The sequence below is a fragment of the Procambarus clarkii genome, chromosome 90 (assembly GCF_040958095.1).
Source record: "Procambarus clarkii isolate CNS0578487 chromosome 90, FALCON_Pclarkii_2.0, whole genome shotgun sequence".
In the NCBI taxonomy this organism is placed as follows: domain Eukaryota; kingdom Metazoa; phylum Arthropoda; class Malacostraca; order Decapoda; family Cambaridae; genus Procambarus; species Procambarus clarkii.
The window spans coordinates 19977493-19999961 of record NC_091239.1 but is presented as its reverse complement, the minus strand read 5'-3'; the positions used below and the strand labels follow the sequence as shown (position 1 = coordinate 19999961).

Below are 22469 nucleotides of genomic sequence, written 5' to 3'. Positions count from 1 at the left end.
TCTTGTATGTGGCAATCATGTCCTCCCTAACTCTTCTGTCTCCCAGTGACGTAAGGTTTAATTCCCGTAGTCTCTCCTCGAAGCTCATACCCCTCAGTTTGGGTACTAGTCTGGTGGCAAACCTTTGAACCTTTTCCAGTTTAGTCTTATGCTTGACTAGATATGGATATGCCTGCATCTCCAGTTTTCTCACTAGTCTCTGGTGTAGCACTGTGTCAAAGGTTTTTTGGCAATCCAAAAATATGCAGTCTGCCCACCCCTCTCTTTCTTGTCTGATTTTTTTTTTGCCTGATCGTAGAATTCAATTAATGATGTGAGGCATGACTTTCCATCTCTGAAACCATGTTGGTGTTGTGACACAAAGTTCCTTCGTTCCAGATGTTCGACTAGCTATTTTCGCACAATTTTCTCCATTAGCTTGCATGGTATGCAAGTTAGGGATACTGGCCTGTAGTTCAGTGCCTCCTGTTTATCCCCCTTCTTGTATATCGGGACTACGTTTGCTGCCTTCCAAATTTCTGGCAGTTCACCTGTTACCAGTGATTTGTTATACACCATGGAGAGTGGCAGGCACAGTGCTTCTGCTCCTTCCTTTAGTATCCATGGCGATATTCCATCCAGGCCTATAGCCTTTGTCACATCCAACTCTAGCAAAAGCTTCCTTACATCTCCACTGGTAATCTCAAATTCCTCTAGTGGTGCCTGGTTAATTATTCCTTCTCTTATCTCTGGAACTTCTCCTTGCTCTAATGTGAAGACTTCCTGGATTGTCATATTGAGTTCCTCGCACACTTCTTTGTCGTTTGTAGTGAATCTGTCTGCCACTATCCTCAGTTTCATTACCAGTTCCTTCACTGTTGTCTTTCTCCTGATCAAGCTGTGCAGCAATTTGGGTTGGGTCTTAGCCTTGCTTGCTATGTCGTTTTCATATTGCCCTTCTGACTCTCTTCTCACCCTGACGTATTCATTCTTGGCTCTCTGGTAACCTTCTCTGCTCTCAAGTGTCCTGTTATTTCTATAGTTTCTCCATGCTCTGTTACTTTGTTGCTTAGCTAGCTTACATCTCTGGTTAAACCATGGGTTTCTCATCTGCATTTCAATTTTTACCTTTTGGTCAGGGATAAACTTTTCTGCTTCCTCCTTGCACTTCTGGGTGATGTATTTCATCATATCTTGGGCCGTCTTCCCCTTAGCTCTGTTTCCCATGTTATATCCGTTAGGAATTTTCTTATCTCCTCGCAACTTCCCTTACAGAATGCTAGCCTTTTGCTTTCAGTTCCTTTTCTCGAGTACTTTAGCCCTTCTTTGACCCGATATTCAAACGTCAGTTCACTGTGATCGCTCATTCGTACTGGGGCCACGAAGTCAATTTCCCTTATGTCGAAGTCATTCAAAGTGAAGACTTGGTCGAGTGTCTCTGGCTCATCGTTTCCCCTCATCCTACTGTGTTCCCTGACATGTTCGCTTAGAAAGTTTCTTGTTGCCACCTCTACTAGTTTTGCTCTTCATGTACCATCTCTGTGCGGTTCCTAGTTCTCCCAATCTATCCTTCTGTGATTGAAGTTCCCCATGATGAGCAGATGGGATCGATTTTTACAGACAGCAGAGGCTGCCCTCTCAATTATGTTATTAACTGCCATGTTGTTTCTGTCATTCTCTTGCCTGGGTCTTCTGTCATTTGGTGGAGGGTTATATATCACTGCTACTACTACTCTTGGTCCTCCCATCGTCATGGTGCCTGTTATGTAGTCTCTAAACCCTTCACAGCCTGGGATAACCGTCTCCTTGAAACTCCATTCCTTTCTCATGAGTTGGGCCACTCCGCCTCCTCCCCTATCCTCCCTCTATTTTCTTAATACAGTGTAATCCTGGGGGAACACCGCATTTGTTATGATTCTTGAGTTTTGTTTCTGTGATTCCAATTACATCTGGGTTTACTTCTTGTGCTTTTTCCCAAAGTTCACTCGTTCTGCTTGTAATCCCATCTTTGTTTGTGTACATCACTTGAAGCTGACTCTTTTCTGTCCATCCACAGATTTTGTTGATTTCACTGGAGTAGGTAAACATGGTGGGTCTGGGATGGGGAGGGGGAAGGGGGGCCATGGAATGGGGTGGGGGAGGGGGAAAGGAAGGCCCTGGGTTGTAAGGTGGAGCTGAGAGTGAGGGGGATCTGGGTTATGGGGGAGCTGGGAGAATCTGGTTTGGAGAGGGTAGGGGCAAAGTGAGGGCTTGGAGGGGTGGGAGAGACGAGAGGGCTTGGGGAGATGGGGAGAAGAGGGGGGGTTTGGGGGGAAGATGGGAGGGGGGAGGGAGGGAGGGCTTGGGGGGAATGGAGGGCTTGGGGGGGGGGGAGAAATCCTTGTGGTGTGTGTGTGTAATTACCTAAGTGTAGTTACAGGATGAGAGCTACGCTCGTGATGTCCCGTCTTCCCAGCACTCTTTGTACCTTTTGTACTTTGTACTCTTTGTGTAATTACCTAAGTGTAATTACCTAAGTGTAGTTACAGGATGAGAGCTACGCTCGTGGTGTCCCGTCTTCCCAGCACTCTTTGTCATATAACGCTTTGAAACTACTGACGGTCTTGGCCTCCACCACCTTCTCACTTAACTTGTTCCAACCGTCTACCACTCTATTTGCGAAGGTGAATTTTCTTATATTTCTTCGGCATCTGTGTTTAGCTAGTTTAAATCTATGACCTCTTGTTCTTGAAATTCCAGGTCTCAGGAAGTCTTCCCTGTCGATTTTATCAATTCCTGTTACTATTTTGTATGTAGTGATCATATCACCTCTTTTTCTTCTGTCTTCTAGTTTTGGCATATTTAATGCTTCTAACCTCTCCTCGTAGCTCTTGCCCTTCAGTTCTAGGAGCCACTTAGTAGCATGTCTTTGCACCTTTTCCAGTTTGTTGATGTGCTTCTTAAGATATGGGCACCACACAACAGCTGCATATTCTATCTTTGGCCTAACAAAAGTCATGAACAATTTCTTTAGTATATCGCCATCCATGTATTTAAATGCAATTCTGAAGTTAGAAAGCATAGCATAGGCTCCTTGCACAATATTCTTTATGTGGTTCTCAGGTGATAGTTTTCTATCTAGAACCACTCCTAGATCTCTTTCTTTATCAGAATTCTTTAAAGATTTCTCACATAATATATAGGTTGTGTGGGGTCTATGTTCTCCTATTCCACATTCCATAACATGACATTTATTAACATTAAATTCCATTTGCCAAGTGGTGCTCCATATACTTATTTTGTCCAGGTCTTCTTGAAGGGCATGACAGTCATCTAAATTTCTTATCCTTCCTATTATCTTAGCATCATCAGCAAACATGTTCATATAATTCTGTATACCAACTGGTAGATCATTTATGTACACAATAAACATCACTGGTGCAAGAACTGAACCCTGTGGTACTCCACTTGTGACATTTCTCCATTCCGATACATTGTCTCTGATTACTGCCCTCATTTTTCTATCAGTCAGAAAATTTTTCATCCATGATAGAAGCTTACCTGTCACCCCTCCAATATTTTCCAGTTTCCAGAACAACCTCTTATGTGGAACTCTGTCGAAAGCCTTTTTTAGGTCCAGATAGATGCAGTCAACCCAACCATCTCTTTCCTGTAATATCTCTGTGGCTCGATCATAGAAACTGAGTAAATTCGATACACAGGATCTTCCAGATCGAAAACCATACTGTCTGTCTGATATTATATCATTTCTCTCTAGGTGTTCTACCCATTTAGTTTTGATTAGTTTTTCCAATACTTTCACTATTACACTTGTCAATGATACAGGTCTATAATTGAGGGGGTCTTCCCTGCTGCCACTTTTGTAGATTGGAACTATGTTAGCCTGTTTCCACCCGTCTGCTACGATTCCTGTACACAGTGATGCCTGAAAGATCAGGTGAAGTGGAATGCTGAGCTCAGATGCACATTCTCTCAGAACCCATGGTGAAACGCCATCTGGGCCAGCTGCTTTGTTCTTACCGAGCTCCTTGAGCATTTTTTCCACTTCGTCTCTAGACACCTCTATGTGTTCTATGTTGTTCTCTGGAATTCTTATTGTGTCTGGTTCCCTGAAGATTTCATTTTGTACAAACACACTTTGGAACTTTTCGTTTAGTGTTTCACACATTTCCTTTTCATCTTCCGTGAATCTATTTCCCATTTTCAACCTCTGAATATTATCCTTTACCTGCAATTTGTTGTTTATGAATTTATAGAATAGACCTGGTTCTGTTTTACATTTGTCTGCAATCCCTTTTTCAAAATTTCTTTCTGCCTCTCTCCTCACTGCCGTGTAGTTGTTTCTCGCATCTTTGTATCGCTGGTATGTTTGGGGGTTCGGCCTCTTCCTGTATTGATTCCATTTTTGTGTCTTTCGGTCTCTAGCCCTCTCGCAATTTCTATTGAACCAATCCTGTTTCCTAGTTCTGCATCTCTGTTTTGGTATAAATTTTTTTGTGCCTTTATCATATATTTCACAAAACTTGCCATACATCTCATTCACTTCCTTGCCTAGCATCAAGTCTGTCCAATTATACTCACTAAAAAAATTTCTAAGGTCACCATAATGTCCTCTCCTGAAGTCTGGTTTTTCAACTGCTTCAACCTCCTTATTTTGTGTGTGTGTGTGTGTGTGTGTGTGTGTGTACTCACCTAGTTGTGTTTGCGGGGGTTGAGCTCTGGCTCTTTGGTCCCGCCTCTCAACCGTCAATCAACAGGTGTACAGATTCCTGAGCCAATTGGGCTCTATCATATCTACACTTGAAACTGTGTATGGAGTCAGCCTCCACCACATCACTTCCTAATGCATTCCATTTGTCAACCACTCTGACACTAAAAAAGTTCTTTCTAATACCTCTGTGGCTCATTTGGGCACTCAGTTTCCACCTGTGTCCCCTTGTGCGTGTGCCCCTTGTGTTAAATAGCCTGTCTTTATCTACGCAACTATCTTTATCTACCTCTGTGTGTGTGTGTGTGTGTGTGTGTGTGTGTGTGTGTGTGTGTGTGTGTGTGTGTGTGTGTGTGTGTGTGTGTGTATGTGTGTGTGTGTGTGTGTGTGTTCACCTAGGTGTATTCACCTAGTTGTGCTTGCGGGAGTTGAGCTCCGGCTCTTTGGTCCCGCCTCTCAACTATCAATCAACTGGGTTTTTTTCAGTAATATTCCTGTGCGGGCCCTAAGCCTCTGACTGGCCCACTAAGCATTGCTTGTTTCTGTTTTACTTGGGCGGAGTATGAGTATTTATGACTCGTATGGTCGCTTCAGTATGATTTTTGCTGTGCTAGATAATGTTCCAGTGGTCTGACGGGCATTTCTCCACAGTGTTGACATTTCCTCTCATCTTCCGGAACCTGTAAACCTATTTCCCATGTACATGGGTATGCAAGCCTAATGCTACGTAAGTGAACTTCTGTTGTTCTACTGCTCCCTTTCATCAAACTAAGTGGTTCGTAGTTGGTTTAATTCTTGTACCAACCTGCAGATCCTAATGTTGCAACTGCTGTGTTGTGGTCACTGTATATCTTTTGCATTGCATTGCTTAATTACTTTCTAAATCTGTGAGAGACTCTGTGTTTATGTAAATGTCTACATTTCTTCTCTTAGTTGCAATTTTTGCAGCTTCGTGTGCAATGTCATTTCCTATTATTCCCACATGACTTGGCACCTAGTTGATAAGTACCCGACGTCCTTGTCGTTTGAGTGTTTGCATTAAAGATATGACATTTTGATCAGATGGATGTTATCACATATGTGTTCTTGTTGCAAGGTTTCAATGGCGGAAAATCAACTAGTGTACAGATTCCTGAGCCTACTGGGCTCTATCATATCTACATTTGAAACTGTCATGTTCCCATACAGCGTATACTCCCATACTTCAATACTGTGTGTGTGTGGAGGGGGGAGGTAAATCACGAAGAAATTAAATCGTGATGAATAATGTGGCTATGTCTGACCACGAAGGACAAAATGAGACAGTTAATTCCTTTAAGTACTTTCGTATTAATTAATACATCTTCAGAAGGATAGATATTACAAGTTAGTGGAGGATATACAGGCAGGAAGGAGGTGAGAAACAATGTCTTTGGTTCACCCTTCTCCCGCGTATATATCCTCCACTGAATAGTAATATTCGTCATTCTGGAGATGTATTGATTAATGAGAAAGTAATTAAGAATTTTCCTGTCTCATGTTTTCCTTTGCGGTCAGACATTGTCATATATAAATATTAGATATATACACAAGACAACTTACCACGTTCAGAAGGACATTGTCTCCTTTATCAAGGGGATGGGCGTAGAGGGGTGAGTGGTGATGGGCGTAGTTTTCCCATGACCCATGCAGATCATAGCCCATCAGGTGCACCAGGTCCAGGTTCCTGATAGCAGAGAAAAAGAAGGAGAAGAGATATTGTAATTCTCTGCGTGATTTAATACCCAACTGTCTTCACACTTTAATGCCTCGTAATTTTGATGCAGTCGACAAAAACTTCCAAATTCCTGTTTTAATGAAATTAAAGTATTGCAATATTAACGCTGCATCGCTCTTGATAGTTTAAGTGTAGTGCTCGTGCTCGTTGCCTTCAAGTTATGATAAACACTAAACTTTTTGATTGGTGTCAAGTGGTGAGTCAGTATGGGAACATGACAATGGGGGAGGGGGCCGATGGGGGAGCTGGAAACTGACTGGTCTACAAATTATAGACTGACTGGTCTATAATTTGATTTGTAATTTAGAGGATGAATGTACATCAACAAGGTGGAGGAGGGCAAGGGAGACACTTGAGACAGACACAAACAAATACCCAGACTGTAGATCAGCTTCATCACACGACTATGAGGTATTCCATGAGGTCTCTTCCTACCTGAAGTGCGAAGCCACACCATGCAACCTCTGAAGAATCAATTGACACAACACTTGTATCTCCTATTAGACTGTTTTACGGAATCTTCTTTTCGACGGCTCGTAAAACGAATGAAAGTGTCCTGAAAGATATTATTGAAAAGAACGTTATCCATACAGACAAAATCAGAAGATACAATTACCAATTTACTACAAAGAAAACGGCCAACCTATTTATGAAGACCTGTCCAGACACCAAACAGAACGCCTTGAAAGAAACCAATGTCGTCTATGCCTTCACATGCCCACTTGGGGACTGTCAGTCACAAAGATCTCAGTATATAGGCAACACAACAACGTCTCTCTCTCTCTCTCTAGGCGATCAACAATGCACAAGCAACAGGGCTCCATCAAGAAGCATATAATTTCCTTACACGACCAGACCATCACCAGAGAAATCTTAACAAGCAACACAAAAGCTATTAACAGATACAAAGACAATAGGAGACTCGACATCAGCGAGGCCCTACAAAATTAAAAAGTCAAAACCAGCAATCAACAACCATTCTACCCTCTTCAAGCCCTCGAACCAACACAGAAACCACTGAAGCAAGAACATAGAACACGCAGTCCCGTTAATACCCATATGCCATTCATCTACATATTCATCTCAAATTATGTCCTGTATCACCTCACCGCAAGCAAATATAAGCCTTGAAATATATAAATATTAATATAAGCAAGCAAATATAAGTTTTTGTCGATCAGTTACACTGATCGACAAAAACAAAAAAACAGACAAAAATCAGAAGATACAACTGACGATTTACTATAAAACCAGAAAAACGGCCAGCCTACTCATGAGAAACTCTCCAGACACAAAGCAGAACGCTTTAAAAAGAGACCATCGTCGTCTATGCCTTCAAATGCCCTCTTGGGGACTGTAAGCTCCAAAAAAAAACAGTATATAGGCAAGACAACAACATCTCTTTCTAGGCGTTTAACGATGCATAAGCAACAGGGCTCCATTAAGGAACATATAATCTTTTCCCACAACCAAACCATCGCCAGAGAAATCCTAGTAAACAACACAGAAATCATCGATAGATACAGCAATAGCAGGCGGCTTGACGTTTGCGAGGCACTACACATTAAAAAGTCAACACCAGCAATCAACAGCCAATTAATGCACAACTATATTCTACCCACCTCAAGACTCCGCTCCAGTATAGAAGCATCAAGAAATATGGACCAATAGGCTTTCTACAATCACTTCCGTTCAATACCCATTGTTTCGTGTTCTGTCTTGTGTTGATGAAATTAATACCCTATTAATGCCACCTCACTCAAATGTAGATATAAACAAATCGGAGATGTGTAAGTTCTATTCAGTTGTGTATGTGTAAACTAAAGTCTTTGAAAATGTAATAAGTTTTATGAAACGCGCTCAAGTGTCGCGTCAGACTAGAAATAAAAATGAATTTTGGAGAATTGATTTTTGAATTACCACCAACAGTGAAAAGAAATGTACGAAAGATAGAGAAAATTCGTGTTAGAATTACTAATCTTACTTTTTCGGTCATATTTAATTATATATATATATATATATATATATATATATATATATATATATATATATATATATATATATATATATATATATATATATATATATATATATATATATTTATATATATATATATGTCGTACCTAGTAGCCAGAATGCACTTCTCAGCCTACTATGCAAGGCCCGATTTGCCAAATAAGCCAAGTTTTCATGAATTAATTGTTTTTCGACTACCTAACCTAACTAACCTACCTTTTTCGGCTACCTAACCGAACCTAACCTATAAAGATAGGTTAGGTTAGGTTAGGTAGGGTTGGTTAGGTTCGGTCACATATCTACGTTAATTTTAACTCCAATAAAAAACAATTGACCTCATACATATTGAAATGGGTAGCTTTATCATTTCATAAGAAAAAAATTAGAGAAAATATATTAATTCATGAAAACTTGGCTTATTAGGCAAATCGGGCCTTGCATAGTAGGCTGAGAAGTGCGTTCTGGCTACTAGGTACGACATATATATATATATATATATATATATATATATATATATATATATATATATATATATATATATATATATATGTCGTACCTAGTAGCCAGAACTCACTTTTTGGCCTACTATTCAAGGCCCGATTTGCCTAATAAGCCAAGTTTTCCTGAATTAATATATTTTTTCTAATTTTTTTCTTATGAAATGATAAAGCTACCCATTTCATTATGTATGAGGTAAATTTTTTTTATTGGAGTTAAAATTAACATAGATATATGTCCGAACCTAACCAACCCTACCTAACCTAACCTAACCTATCTTTATAGGTTAGGTTTGGTTAGGTAGCCGAAAAAGTTAGGTTAGGTTAGGTTAGGTAGGTTAGGTAGTCGAAAACCAATTAATTCATGAAAACTTGGCTTATTAGGCAAATTGGGCCTTGCATAGTAGGCTGAGAAGTGCGTTCTGGCTACTAGGTACGACATATATATATATATATATATATATATATATATATATATATATATATATATATATATATATATATATATATATATATGTCGTACCTAGTAGCCAGAACGCAATTCTCGGCCTACTATGCAAGGCCCGATTTGCCTAATAAGCCAAGTTTTCCTGAATTAATATATTTTCTCTAATTTTTTTCTTATGAAATGATAAAGCTACCCATTTCATATGTATGAGGTCAATTTTTTTTAATTGGAATTAAAATTAACGTAGATATATGACCGAACCTAACCAACCCTACCTAACCTAACCTAACCTATCTTTATGGGTTAGGTTAGGTTAGGTAGCCGAAAAAGTTAGGTTAGGTTAGGTAGGTTAGGTAGTCGAAAAACAATTAATTCATGAAAACTTGGTTTATTAAGCAAATCGGGCCTTGCATAGTAGGCAGAGAAGTGCGTTCTGGCTACTAGGTACGACATATATATATATATATATATATATATATATATATATATATATGTCGTACCTAGTAGCCAGAACTCACTTCTCAGCTTACTATTCAAGGCCCGATTTGCCTAATAAGCCAAGTTTTCCTGAATTAATATATTTACTATAATTTTTTTCTTATGAAATGATAAAGCAACCCTTTTCTCTATGTATGAGGTCAATTTTTTTTTATTGGAGTTAAAATTAACGTAGATATATGACCGAACCTAACCAACCCTACCTAACCTAACCTAACCTATATTTATAGGTAAGGTTAGGTTAGGTAGCCAAAAAAAGCTAGGTTAGGTTAGGTTAGGTAGGTTAGGTAGACGAAAAAACATTAATTCATGAAAACTTGGCTTATTAGGCAAATCGGGCCTTGAATAGTAGGCTGAGAAGTGCGTTCTGGCTATTAGGTACGACATATATATATATATATATATATATATATATATATATATATATATATATATATATATATATATATATATATATGTCGTACCTAATAGCCAGAACGCACTTCTCAGCCTACTATGCAAGGCCCGATTTGCCTAATAAGCCAAGTTTTCATGAATTAATGTTTTTTCGACTACCTAACCTACCTAACCTAACCTAACCTACCTTTTTCGGCAACCTAACCCAACCTAACCTATGAAGATAGGTTAGGTTAGGTTAGGTAGGGTTGGTTAGGTTCGGTCATATATCTACGTTAATTTTAACTACAATAAAACAAAATTGACCTCATACATAATGAAATGGGTAGCTTTATCATTTCATAAGAAAAAAAATAGAAAAAATATATTAATTCAGGAAAACTTGGCTTATTAGGCAAATCGGGCCATGCATAGTAGGCTGAGAAGTGCGTTCTGGCTACTAGGTACGACATATATATATATATATATATATATATATATATATATATATATATATATATATATATATATATATATATGTCGTACCTAGTAGCCAGAACTCACTTCTCAGCCTACTATGCAAGGCCCAATTTGTCTAATAAGCCAAGTTTTCATGAATTAATTGTTTTTCGACTACCTAACCTACCTAACCTAACCTAACCTAACTTTTTCCGCTACCTAACCTAACCTAACCTATAAAGATAGGTTAGGTTAGGTTAGGTAGGGTTGGTTAGGTTTGGTCATATTTCTACGTTAATTTAAACTCCAATAAAAAAAAATTGACCTCATACATAATGAAATGGTTAGATTTATCATTTCATAAGAAAAAAATTAGAGAAAATATATTAATTCAGGAAAACTTGGCTTATTAGGCAAATCGGGCCTTGCATAGTAGGCCGATAAGTGCGTTCTGGCTATTAGGTACGACATATATATATATATATATATATATATATATATATATATATATATATATATATATATATATATATATGTCGTACCTAGTAGCCAGAACTCACTTCTCAGCCTACTATTCAAGGCCCGATTTGCCTAATAAGCCAAGTTTTCCTGAATTAATATATTTACTATAATTTTTTTCTTATGAAATGATAAAGCAACCCTTTTCTCTATGTATGAGGTCAATTTTTTTTTATTGGAGTTAAAATTAACGTAGATATATAACCGAACCTAACCAACCCAACCTAACCTAACCTAACCTATATTTATAGGTAAGGTTAGGTTAGGTAGCCAAAAAAAGCTAGGTTAGGTTAGGTTAGGTAGGTTAGGTAGACGAAAAAACATTAATTCATGAAAACTTGGCTTATTAGGCAAATCGGGCCTTGAATAGTAGGCTGAGAAGTGCGTTCTGGCTATTAGGTACGACATATATATATATATATATATATATATATATATATATATATATATATATATATATATATATATATATATATATATATATATATATATATATATATATATATACATATATATATATGTATATATATATATATATATATATATATATGTCGTACCTAGTAGCCAGAACTCACTTCTCAGCCTACTATTCAAGGCCCGATTTGCCTAATAAGCCAAGTTTTCCTGAATTAATATATTTACTATAATTTTTTTCTTATGAAATGATAAAGCAACCCTTTTCTCTATGTATGAGGTCAATTTTTTTTTATTTGAGTTAAAATTAACGTAGATATATGACCGAACCTAACCAACCCTACCTAACCTAACCTAACCAATATTTATAGGTAAGGTTAGGTTAGGTAGCCAAAAAAAGCTAGGTTAGGTTAGGTTAGGTAGGTTAGGTAGACGAAAAAACATTAATTCATGAAAACTTGGCTTATTAGGCAAATCGGGCCTTGAATAGTAGGCTGAGAAGTGCGTTCTGGCTATTAGGTACGACATATATATATATATATATATATACATATATATATATATATGTATATATATATATATATATATATATATATATATATATATATATATATATATATATATATATATATATATCTATATCTATATATATATATATATATATATATATAGAAAATCACTAGGCCTATTAGTCAAATCGGGCCTTGCATAATAGGCAGAGAAGTGCGTTCTGGCTACTAGGTACGTAGGTACCTAGTAGCTACTATATATATATATATATATATATATATATATATATATATATATATATATATATATATATATATATATATATATATATATATATATATATATATAGTAGCTACTATGTATACGCTACTATATAGTAGCCAGCTACGTTCTGGCTACTATATATATATATATATATATATATATATATATATATATATATATATATATATATGTCGTACCTAGTAGCCAGAACGCACTTCTCTGCCTATTATGCAAGGCCCGATTTGACTAATAGGCCTAGTGATTTTCTTTATTTTCAATAAATTGTTTCTAATTCGTTTATTGGAATTAGAAAACTAATTATTCCTTATCTACACCAAGGAAACAAACATAGGAATGTGCCTCAATGCCAATAGTGACTGCCCAGACAGATACAAGAGGAGTGTTGTCAACGCTTACATCGACTGTGCTCTCAGCCACAGCTCAGGATGGAAGCAAGTCGGTGAAGAACTCTGTAGGGTAAGGCAGGTCTTAGTCAACAACGGCTTCTCCAAAGGTTTCGTTGAAGACATCATAAAAAGAAAGGTGAAATGCCATGCAACCTCTGAAGAGACAACTAACACAACACCTGTACCCACTATTAGACTATTTTACAGGAACTTCTTTTCAACAGCTCATAAAATGGAGGAAAGGGTCCTGAAAGATATTGTTAATAGGAACGTTATCCCTACAGACAAAAATCAGAAGATACAATTGACGGTTTACTATTAAACCAAAAAAACGGCCAACCTACTCATGAAAAACTCTCCAGACACAAAGCAGAACGCCTTAAAGGAGACCAACGTCGTCTATGCCACCAAATGCCCACTTGGGGACTGTTAGCCCCAAAGAACTCATTATATAGGCACGACAACAACATCTCTTTCCAGGCGATTAACAATGCATAAGCAACAGGGCTCCATTAAGGAACATATAATCTCTTCCCACAACCAGACCAATACCAGAGAAGTCTTAACAAACAACACAGAAATCATCGATAGATACAGCGATAGGAGACGGCTCGACAACTGCGAGGCACTACACATCAAAAAGTCCACACAAGCAATCAACAGCCAATTAATGCACAACTATATTCTACCCACTTTAAGACTCCGTACCAATATAGAAGCATCAATAGGAAGTATGGGCCAATAGGCCCTTTGGAGTTACTTCCATTCTTATGCTCTCATATCCAATTAATTCCCCATTGTTCAGTGTTCTGTCTTGTGTTTGTCACAAGTTTGTTCATCTCATCCAAAACTGTTGTACCATATCACCTCACCCAAATGCGAGTATAAATATGGAAGCTGTGGCGTGTTTGCAGGTTACAGTTGTGTGTGTAAACTAATGTCTTTTGAAATGTAATAGGTAATTGCGAAACGCGTTCAGGCGTCGCGTCAGACTCGAAATAAAAATGAATTTTGGAGAATTGATTTTTCATTTACCATCGACAGTAAAAAGAAACGTAAGAAATATTGAGAAAATTCGTGTTAGAATTATTAATCTTACCATTTCGGTCACATTAACAACATATATTTATATATAAATATATGAGCACTCAATACTTCCAAGAGTCTTTGCTAAGGCAATTTGTGGAGCAATATGTATATATATATATTATTTCAGTTGTGTATTTTGGTGACTTATAAAAGTGAAGTGGAAGGAACCAGATGATTGAATAATAAGGTGTCACCTGGCCAAAGCTGCCACATCATAGGCGGCGTCGATGGTGACCTTGCCAGCTGACACAGCTGAGGTCATCAGCAGCCCAAGCTTGGAGAACTCTCGCCTCATCTCCTTCAGGAGGAGGGCAAAGTTAGCCTGGAAAATATAGAAAAATGTCAACACAAAAAGTATATGAATTATTTTATAGTTTTGGCTTCAGTACACTCCCTTTTTAAGGATATATTTTAGTAACTCATAAAGGTATTCATACACCAACACATGTACACTAACACACACACACACTCATACATATACACATACGCACACAAACACATTGTGTGTGCTGAGCTTGTGTGAGCTCAACCCACATTGCTGAGCTATTGTGGGTGCCTCACAGCTGAGTGAACAGCGCTCGGAAGTCGTGGTCCCGAGGGCCCCCGTTCGATTATCAGCCAAGGCGGAAACAAATGGGCAGTTTCTTTCACCCTCATGTCCTGTTCACCTTGCAGTAAACAGGTACCTGGGAGGTGAGCCAGACAGTTGCTATGGGCTGCTTCCTAGGGATGTGTGTATGTGTGTTAGAGAGAAATATATGTAGCAGATATAATGGGGAAAACATAGATTGGTTAGAAAGATGGGATCCAAGAGCTGATAGCTTGATTATGCAAACACAAATAGTAAATACAATTATTAAATACACACACACCACACACACACAAAAGTTTGTGTGTGAAACAAATGACGGAGGTGTTTAGAAATGCCAGGAAATTACAGAGTGATGAGGATGGCAAACTTTGATCAATAAGACAAGACCTCTCAAAGGAAGGTAGAGAAAAGATGAACACTAACCACGATGAAGCGAAACGTCTAAATGGGAATAGAAATGAAGAAAAAATCAATTATTTTTCTGCAATGTGTTAGGGACTGGAAACTAGTGAAATGGTACATAAAAACAAAGCAACAAAATTATTATAGGAAAGGGGAGTAAAGGACAAAATGAAAGAGAACATGTACCTGAAAATTGTATGTACCAACATGGATGAAGTGAGATAAAAAAATACTGGAGCTAAAAGATATAATTCAGCTTAAGTTCCCAGATATTGTCGCACTAACAAAGGCGAAACTTGTAGAACATATTTTAAATGAGGTCATATTCCCAAGGGGCTTCTCAGTTTGGAGACATGACAGGAAAACTAGGAAGGGGAAAAGAGTGGCTGTGCTGGTGAAAGAACACCTGAAGGTAAGAGAGTTATACTTGAAAACCCTGAGAAGTATTATCATTATGCAGATTCCAGATCTGCATAATGGTATTGCAGATCTGGAATCAGGATGATAAACTGATAATCGTAAATGCCTACAGCCCACCAGCAAGCAACATATGGACAAAGGAAGAACTGGATGACAAACGGGAGAGTTTCATAATGGTCATGAGAGATTGTTGTAAGGGCAGATAGAGATAAGTCATGATTGTTGGTACTGCGGGACTTCAACTTTAAAGACTGGTAGGCCTACGAAGCAAAAATAGAGTACATTAGGACAGGCAGATTTATAAGCCTCATTCAGGAGATATTCATATATCAACAAGCAGGCCACTAGATTGGTGGAAGGGGATGCACCATCAGTACTGGATCTAATATTCATCAGGAAAGAAGATGAGATATTTGACGTCCACTACCTTCCTCCCTTGGGAAAAAGTTATCATGTCCTGTTGGACATTTAATATGTTTTGTGATATAATCTAGAAGAGAATGTGGACATTGAAACAGTTGATAAACTAGATTTGAAGAGCGGACATTATGGGAAACTTAGAAACTGTTTTAATGAGTTTAATTGGACAGACTTGTTGCTAGGCAAGGAAGTAAATGAGATGTATGACAAATTTTGTCATGTGAATGTGCAGGCTTCCGAATGGTCACTAAAACTGTTCATCCAGAGGAAGCTTCTTTGGGATATTTTTGCAGAAATCTGCTCACAACTATACAACTGATGTCCTATCCCTTGATGAGATTTTTGAGTGGATTGAGAATAACTGTCAACCTCCTCTTATCTTGAGGTTATCTTGAGATGATTTCGGGGCTTTTTAGTGTCCCCGCGGCCCGGTCCTCAACCAGGCCTGCACCCCCAGGAAGCAGCCCGTGACAGCTGACTAACACCCAGGTACCTATTTTACTGCTAGGTAACAGGGGCATAGGGTGAAAGAAACTCTGCCCATTGTTTCTCGCCGGTGCCTGGGATCGAACCCAGGACCACAGGATCACAAGTCCCGCATGCTGTCCGCTCGGCCGACCGGCTCCCTTCTGGCTGAAAGCTCATGACAGAATAAAATCTGACACTAACAGGTCACCCACTGATAGATCAATGAGACCACAGAGTGCAAAAACTAATAAGTCCAAACCATCTACATCCACTCCAAGGTGGAAAAACAGCAGCGTAGGTACGTAGACAGTGAGTCCCTCCAAACCTACAGTCACTGTGTCACCTAAGACAGTTATGACTAAAACTACTGTAGGATGGAGAGACTGCTCTGTCAAAAGGAACATTCGTTATACCACTGCCAAAATTACCCTGAACGTACTTTCAGAATAAAGAGTCTTAAAGAGTTTCATAAATGCACCAGACACTTAAAACCACATGACACCAGTACCTGTGCAACCCAACTACACACTTGCAACAGGTGCCATAAGGGTTAACATCATACAGTACTGTGTGGGGGCACTAGGTCAAGGTCACCCAAACCACCCAGGTGGAAGAAGAAACTTCTGCCATAGTACAGTGCTGTAAAGTACGACAGGATTTAAACGTACTAACTACAAAGTCAGACAATAACGCAACTTTACCCACTGCTCAATTACACATTAAAAATGAAAGGTCCAAGATCACCACCCATGGTTTATTTGATTAAGGATGTCAAAAGACGTTTGTCACAAAGAAGGTGGCAGATACCTTAAAACTTAAACTAATACGGAGAGTAAAGTTGAACATCTCAGGGTTCCTGACCAGCATGGGACTCCAGGGCTATGAAGTTGTACGACCACTGGTATGCCTTGGCAGTTATGCTCGACCAGTACAGGCTATAGTGGTAGATAAAATCCCATCTGACCTATATGTTCATGGTCTAGGGAACACAGCCAAACTCCTTCAAAGTAAAGGAATTAAATTGACTGACAATGCAATTGCGTCTGACCACCTCACTGATATCGGTAAACTTTTCGGTGCGAACTATTATTATAAGTTCATCACTGGAAGTACTAATCAACAGAGAATGGACCTGCTAACGTCTGCAGGAGGCAATTTCTTCATGGGCCCTGTATTGAGTCAAGGGCAGCCCACACCTGTGGACAGCAAACAAGTCAACCCAGTGATGGTTGCATGACTAGGCGCAGAGCAGTCACCACTTAAATTCAGAGATATGTCCGAGGCTGAGCTTAATCTCCCTCCTGTACACAAAATATGGGATCTAGTAACCTTAAGCATTGTCCCTGAACAACCCAGTCCAGATGATACATGGACGTATAAACAATACCTAAACTCAATCATTTACAAAGAAAATCAATGCTTGGTCAGGCAACCATGGAAGTTGAACTACCAGCAACTTCCAGTGAACTACTTCATGGCACTAAACCAATTAAAATCCCAGTTGTTGTGCTTAAATAGACAACCTGATAACCTAAAATTGTATCATGAAACAATCCAACAACAACTTGGTAACAAATTCATCAAAGTTGTAACAAATGATAACCCTAAGGAGGGACACTATTTACCACAACATGCCATAATAAAAGATTCAGTTACATCTATTAGGATCGTATTTAACCATAATGATAAAGCTAAACAAAACAGTGTCTCGTTTATTGATTGCCTTCAGGCAGGACTCAGCCTAACACATAGACTATACAATGTGCTGTTTGGGTTTCGTATAGGGACTTACACATACACGACCGACATAAGCAAGACATTCCTTAAAGAAAATCTCCAAGAAGAAGACCGACATTGCACAAAGTTCCTCTGGATCAAGGATCCTAATGATCCACACAGTGAAGTAATCACATACCGGTTTGCATCAGTTTTGTTTGGTGCTACTTCATCACCATTTCTGCTTCAAGCAACTTTAGAAACACATTTGAAGAAGTCTAGTAGCCCAAATAAAACTGAAATCATCAATAACCTGTATCTAGATAATTTCCAGGGAACAACCAGCAGTGAAGAAAATCTGCTAACCATATATCATGAGGCTAATCGAGAATTCTTGGGAGCAAATATGCTTCTCCAGTTAAGGGCAATCAATAATCAGAAATGAAATTAACTAATTGAAGCCGAATACCCCAACAACAAGGTACCTCAGAAGTTAAAGGTAATAGGTGTCGAATGAGATACACAATCGGATGAGTTAACTATTAATTCGGTGGAACTAAATACCACAACTTAACTATGAGAAAACTGTTATCACAAGTCAGTAAACCTTTCGGTCCTTAGAGAGTGATAAGCTCAATATTAATAAAGGGTAAATTACTTATGCAGGAAAACGGGCAAAAAAAAAATAGGTTGGGATGATCCACTATCAAATACCTTACAAGAAAATTGGCAACAGTTAACAACAGATCTAAGAATCCTAAACAATCTTACATTCCCTCATAATACAGTAAAACCTGATCAACCTGTAATGCTGCATGTGTTTTGTGATGCCTCAGGAAAGGCGTATGGCACTGTAGCCGATTTAGTAACAAATAAGCAGGCAAAACTGCTCAAATCCAAAGCTAGAGTGGCACCATTAAGGAAACAGTCATTGCCCCAGTTAGAATTAACCACCTTACTGATAGGATTTAGATTGGCTCATTACCAGACGAAAACTTTGAATAACCTCTACTTTACAGAAACAGTGGTATGGTCAGAAAATGGTGCAGTCTTACAGTGGGTGAAAAATTAATAGTTTATGGATGAACAGAAAAGTTTCTATTGAACAGAATCTGGATGAACAGAATAGTTTCTGTTCATCCAGACCACCAGGGGTAACTTGAGCATATTTAAAGCTAAGTTCCAAGGCAAAACCACTCTTTAAACTTTAAAGAAACTAGTTCCACTGGAGTTGGCATGAAACGAAGTCACTCTAAGACCAAACACACCTGCATCTCCAGAAACGAACTTCTGTCCAGAAAGAACTGCTGTACAACAGTGCAAAATTAAACTTAAATAGTACTAAAACTCTGAATAAATTCAGTGATACATGAGTTAACAGCACAGTGAAATTGCTTAGAGGTATGCAACACATGCAACTCTAGTATGAGACATCCGTACTGTACGAACAGACATTCAGATATGTTACTAACATAATCTATATAAATAAAAATGTATATGTGTGTTCAAAATCTCTAAATCTCCAAAAGTTCTTCACCGATTGCTTTGAAATTTTCACAACGTTCCATTTGCTTTCGAGGGTGTTTTTACATACATACTAGATAGATGTCAAGTCTGTGACAGGAAAAAACATACTATTTTAAAAAAGCTATGTTTTTCATGTGTTTTTCATGTGAGGGAAATCTTCAAAACCTCTTCACCGATGGCTTTGAAACTTTGACACAACATTGCATTCGAATAGGAGCGTGTTTTTAGGTTCCTACTATATACATGCCTCACCTGTCACAGGAAAAAAACATGATTTTTTTTTAAACTGTGCCATCTGTTGGACATAAGTGCATCACACGCTGTAATCTCCAAAAGTTCTTCACCGATTGCTTTGAAATTTTGACACAACTTTCCATTCAATACATACATGTTTTTATATATCTACTGTATAGATGCCACACCTGTGACAGATAATATTATTCTTTTTTTGAAAAACAGTGCCATCTGTTGCACGTAATAGCAACACTTGCTATACTAAATATGTTACGATTCCATTTCAATGTTTCTGATTACATTGTTATATTTACTTTTTATAGATTTGGATTTATTTTAATTTTGATTTAATTATTTTGTTTGCCTTCCATTGGAATTGAGCTGTACTGTTTACCATATCGTTCAATTCATGAATATAAGTAAAGATGCTACACCTGTGACAGGTAAAAACATGTTTTTTTTTTTAACAGAGCCATCTGATGCACATAAGAGCAACACATGCTATACTGAATATGTTATGATTCCATTTCAATGTTTCCAATTTCATTGATAAATTGAATTTTCGTAGATTTTTATTTATTTTAATTTTAATTTTATAATTTTGTGTGAATTTGTATTGGAATTGAGTTATATTGTTTACCATACCGTTCATTTTGTGAGTATAGTTTATTTTTTATTTTTCATTTTTTTCATTTCGTTTTTATAACTGTTTTTCTTATATTTTAGTGATGGGAACATCAGATCATTTGATGTTCCCAATTTTCTGATGGGAACATCAGATTATTTGGGAATGTATCGAACAAGGGAGAGGGGAATGGTAGGGAGGACGAGGGGACAGGTGTAATGATCTGTACCTGTACCATGGCTTCTCCCCTCTCCCTTTTCTCCCATCCCTCCTGCTCCCTTTCCTCTTGTCCTTGTTCATTCACCCCTTCCCTGTTGCCTCATTCCCCTTCCCTTTTTCGCTCCTGTTCTCTAGCCATTCCCTTGCCATAAAACTTTCGGGATCAGGTGTCCTTCCTGGGAGACCACCCCAGTCCAGTCCTCTTCCAATCTCCTATTCCATAATCCCTCCCTCCAATCCTATTCCTAATCCCTTCCAATCCATCCGTCCCAACCATTTCCGCTCCTTCTCAGTCCTCTCTCTACAACCAGTAACGAATCGAGTGGTTCCCTAGTTGCCATAAACTCAGAGTCAGCCACGGTCTGGAACCTCTGGCGCCATGTCCGGGCATGTGAGCATTGGGAACGTATGAGAACTCTGTCAAGGGGAATTGACCCTTATGGTCAAGCCTGGTTCTGTTTGGTTGCAGCCATGAAGGGCTAGGATTCTTGGCCCTTGTTGGCTTAGGACTCAAGAGGCGGAGTCCCCCAGGGTAGGACCTGACCATTCTATTGGCCAAGCTTCCAGAGCACCCAGTTGTGTTTAAATAAGTCTATAGGCTTGGAAAGGCGGGGTTAATTGAACCTAGGAACTAGGTGGGGGGAGTTTGTTGTCCACTGGTAGAGTTTAAGAAAATATTAAAGTTAGTGTGTCTGTGGGAGTGACTTGCGACAGGTTCCCTCAGGGCCTGAGGGCAGTCAGTAACATCTTTGGCAGATTGCAGCATTAAGGTAAAGTGTGCTGGAGTGTTCATGTACATCTTTGAATCAAACTGTTGCCTCTTAGGATATTTTATTTAGAGTAGGCTATATTTTCAAATTTTATTTAAATATTTGATTTCAATTAACGTGTTTAAATAAATAAAGTGTATTTGGTTAATTTGTGTTTAATTATCTGTTCCCTTTGATTAATGCTGAATTATTCATTCTTATTTATGGTTTTCATTTTGCTGTGCTCGAAATTCCCCTGTGTTCTCCTCCATTTTAAGGATATTAGAGTTGTCCTTGAATCTTCAATCAGTAAAGTAAAGATTACATTTTGAACTCCCAAGCATTTTACCCAGATTCCTATACCCCTTGAGTTCATGATTATTGACTTCTGCCCTTTCTGGGAGGTCAATAAAAGACATATTCAGATTCTGAATAGGGAGGTGATGGCAGTGTTTATAATGAGTTTTTATTTATTAGTTTTAAAATAATAATCCCTTCTCTTGTTGTTCCCCCCTCATTTAATATTTCAGAGTTAACTAATTAGCCTGTTGTTCATTGGGGGTCATATTGATCTGCAAGCAGTGTTAAGCTGGGATGTTGAGTGAGTGAAGGGTGTAAAGAAGATAGGCAGGCGATGAGTCACAATAACGTGGCTAAAGTATGTTGACCAGACCACACACTAGAAGGTGAAGGGACGACGACGTTTCGGTCCGTCCTGGACCATTCTCAAGTCAATATGATCGACTTGAGAATGGTCCAGGACGGACTGAAACGTCGTCGTCCCTTCACCTTCTGGTGTGTGGTCTGGTCAACAAAGCAGATAGGGGTGTAAGTGTGGGATGGTGGGGAGGACGAGGGGACAGGGGAGTGGGTTATAGTGGGGAGAACGAGGGAAAGGGGAAGTTGGGGATGGTAGGGGGGCAAGGGGACAGGGGAATGGAGAACATTGGGGAGGACAAAGAGGAGAGTGTGGGATGGTGGGGAGGACGAGGGGACGGGGAAGGGGGGAATGGTAGGGAGGACAAGGGGACGGGGAGATGGTGGGGAGGACAAGGGGGTCGGAGGAATGGGGAATGGTTAGGAGGACGAGGGGATGGTGGAGTGGGGGGTGATGGGGAGGACAAAGGGATGGGGGAGGGGGAAAGTTGATGAGGACTA

The 22469-nt window shown here is 38.7% G+C and overlaps 1 protein-coding gene across 2 annotated transcripts in view; it reads right to left on the bottom strand.

Annotated features, from left to right (window-relative positions):
- Positions 1-22469, bottom strand: part of LOC123746468 (chitinase-3-like protein 1) — a 242896-nt gene that overhangs the window by 137352 nt on the left and 83075 nt on the right. For both annotated transcript variants that reach the window (XM_069318429.1, XM_069318428.1), the window contains exons 6-7: positions 14134-14261; positions 6269-6392 (exon numbers count right to left, since the gene is read on the bottom strand). In XM_069318429.1, the coding sequence (XP_069174530.1) occupies positions 6269-6392; positions 14134-14261 (252 nt within the window). The remainder of the gene's footprint in view (positions 1-6268; positions 6393-14133; positions 14262-22469) is intronic.